Raw genomic sequence first — 2,443 nt, forward strand, 5'->3', positions numbered from 1 at the left:
ATACAGCTGCAGATCTAAATGTATTTTATTAGGATTTCAGAAGTGTCAGAAAGGGAAAATAATTTTTTTCTAAAGAAAAGAATGTCAAGTCTTTAGCCTCAGTATTTTCATGCTCACAACTTAAAGATAATTAAAACTCACATGCCATGTCTAAAAATTAGAACTTGAAATAAAATCAATAAATAGGGATATTTAAAGCAGAATCGTTAAGCCTCTATATAATCTGTTAGTTTCTATGTACTCAGTACATTATTATTTTAAATAATTTACTTCCTTAGTTGAGTTTGTTGGTCAAACTTAAACTTTACACCAACTTTTGGTAATTCTGATGATGTAGGCATGTACCACATCTGGATATGAAAATCAGAATGTCTGTAAAGCTTGTAATGTAACAAGCAGGCATTCTGAGGTTCTTGCCTCTCTTCTATAATAGCTAGTTCCTCCAACTTAACAGTTGGTCACAATGGCTCGTCCATTACTTTATGTTACTGTGTTATATGTAGATTCAAGAATTTTATCTACAGAGACCAGCCTTTCTTTACATTCTTTAAAAATTTGATGGTTGTAATTTTAATGATATGTTATTTTGGATCTCTTTTTTTTATATGATATCAGATCCTGTATTTTCTGAGAAATATAAGCTTTGCACACTACTTCATCTCTCTAGCATTTAGGATAATTTAAGTTTTTTAAAGCCTTTAAAAAGCAATTGTTGAGTTTTGTAACAATAAACTTTGTTTAAATCCTTATTAATTAGGTACATTCATGTGTTTGGACCCTGCAGGTCAAGGCCACGGTTACCATGTCAACAATTGTTTCCATTAATACCATGCCGGCACAATGCCTAACCACTGACAGTGAAGACCAAAGTGAGGATGACCTGTAAGTCATACTTCAATTATTTTATTGCACCACAGTTCAAAGAGCCTGTAGGTCTTACATGCAATCCAAAGTATGAAACTAAAACAAGAGAAGTGATTTCTACATTAATTAAAATTACATGCTGTGTTTGTTTCAGATGTCCACCTCAATCCAGTCTTCTGGTCAATAGGAATAACAGCAACAACAATGAAGAGTAAGTAGTGTCTTCAATGATAAAAAACATATGAGGCACAAATTTTTCTTTCATGAACTGGGTGGGCTCATTAAGCCTGTTAAATGCTTTTCTTTCTAGAGAAGACAAAGAAAAGAAGCAAAAAAAGAAAAAGGAAAAGAAAGAGAAGAAGGAGAAGAAAGAGTAAATATTTTTACATCATAACTTTTTGAAAAATGCAGAAAATGTGTAAGAATACTTGAGACTTAACACTCTTTGTTATGATGAAATTGACAGAAAAAAGAAAAAGGAGAAGGAAGAAAAGGAAGCAAAAGAAAAGGAACAGGAAAAACAAAAGGAGAAAGAAAAAGAGAAGGAGAAAGAAAAGGAAAAGGAGAAAGAAAAGGAAAAAGAGAAAGAGAAAGAGAAGGAAAAGGAAAAGGCAAAAGAAAAGGACAAAGACAAGTAAGTTATGAATTGGAAAAATTCCCCTGAAAAAACTGCTTTCTTCATTCAGGTAAATTATTTCTTCCTTTGCTCTGTTTGTTCACAGGCCTAAGGAAATATTTGTGGTTAATCCTGCGGGGAATTTGTATTACAACTGGCTTTTCATCATCACAGTACCAGTCATGTATAACTGGACCATGATCATAGCCAGGTGAATTAGCTAACAGCAGATTCATCTTTGCATCTTCTTCCTTGTTAATGTTTGTATAGTGGCATTACCTAACTGTTGCAGATAATGTTAACCTAGTAGATATGCCATTTTCTCTGATTTAACAAAAATATACCTAAAGTTTAAACCTAGACAAAAATCACTATTGTTGTTTTCTCAAAAAATGGAGGCGTTAACAAGTGAAATAAATAAAACTTTTCTATATGCCAACAGGGCCTGCTTTGAGGAGCTACAACATGACTACATACTCTACTGGATTATCTTGGACTACAGCTCTGATCTAATTTACCTAGCAGACATGTTCATCAGAACCAGAACAGGTGAAAATGAAGTACAGCTTTCTCATCAACAACAAAAGAGTAAAAAGAGAACAAAAGACTTTCAAAAACTTGTATTTACTGTAGTGTAGGATAATAACTAATAATAGTATGTAGTATCAGATTTACCACCTTCACTTCTTCAGCTGTTGCACTTTGAGTAGCCTCCATCTGCCATGACCCTCCTGGTCCCTCAATTTTCCTTCCATTAATCTGACAGCACTTTTTGGCCATAAGAACAAGTGATGTTTTCACTTTCAATTTTCCTTTTTTCATCTGCAATGTGTTACTGTAGCATCAAGATTTGAAAAGATTAGGCCACTTATTACGACAAAAGGTCTAAAGAAATATAAGCCTAAAAATTATTAAGCATTTTCTTACAATTTCCCCCAACAGACGTATTTAGGAATATTGTTC

At 33.1% G+C, this 2,443-nt stretch overlaps 1 protein-coding gene across 1 annotated transcript in view; it reads left to right on the plus strand.

The window, feature by feature from the left end:
• Window positions 1-829: 829 nt before the first annotated feature.
• Window positions 830-2,443, plus strand: part of LOC107099492 (cyclic nucleotide-gated channel rod photoreceptor subunit alpha-like) — a 5,189-nt gene continuing 3,575 nt past the window's right edge. The window contains exons 1-6 of the mRNA XM_015397640.1: window positions 830-882; window positions 1,019-1,075; window positions 1,175-1,237; window positions 1,331-1,498; window positions 1,587-1,691; window positions 1,923-2,029. Of these exons, the coding sequence (XP_015253126.1) occupies window positions 830-882; window positions 1,019-1,075; window positions 1,175-1,237; window positions 1,331-1,498; window positions 1,587-1,691; window positions 1,923-2,029 (553 nt within the window). The remainder of the gene's footprint in view (window positions 883-1,018; window positions 1,076-1,174; window positions 1,238-1,330; window positions 1,499-1,586; window positions 1,692-1,922; window positions 2,030-2,443) is intronic.

This window comes from Cyprinodon variegatus, unplaced genomic scaffold (genome assembly GCF_000732505.1).
Source record: "Cyprinodon variegatus isolate N-32 unplaced genomic scaffold, C_variegatus-1.0 Scaffold878, whole genome shotgun sequence".
Lineage (NCBI taxonomy): Eukaryota > Metazoa > Chordata > Actinopteri > Cyprinodontiformes > Cyprinodontidae > Cyprinodon > Cyprinodon variegatus.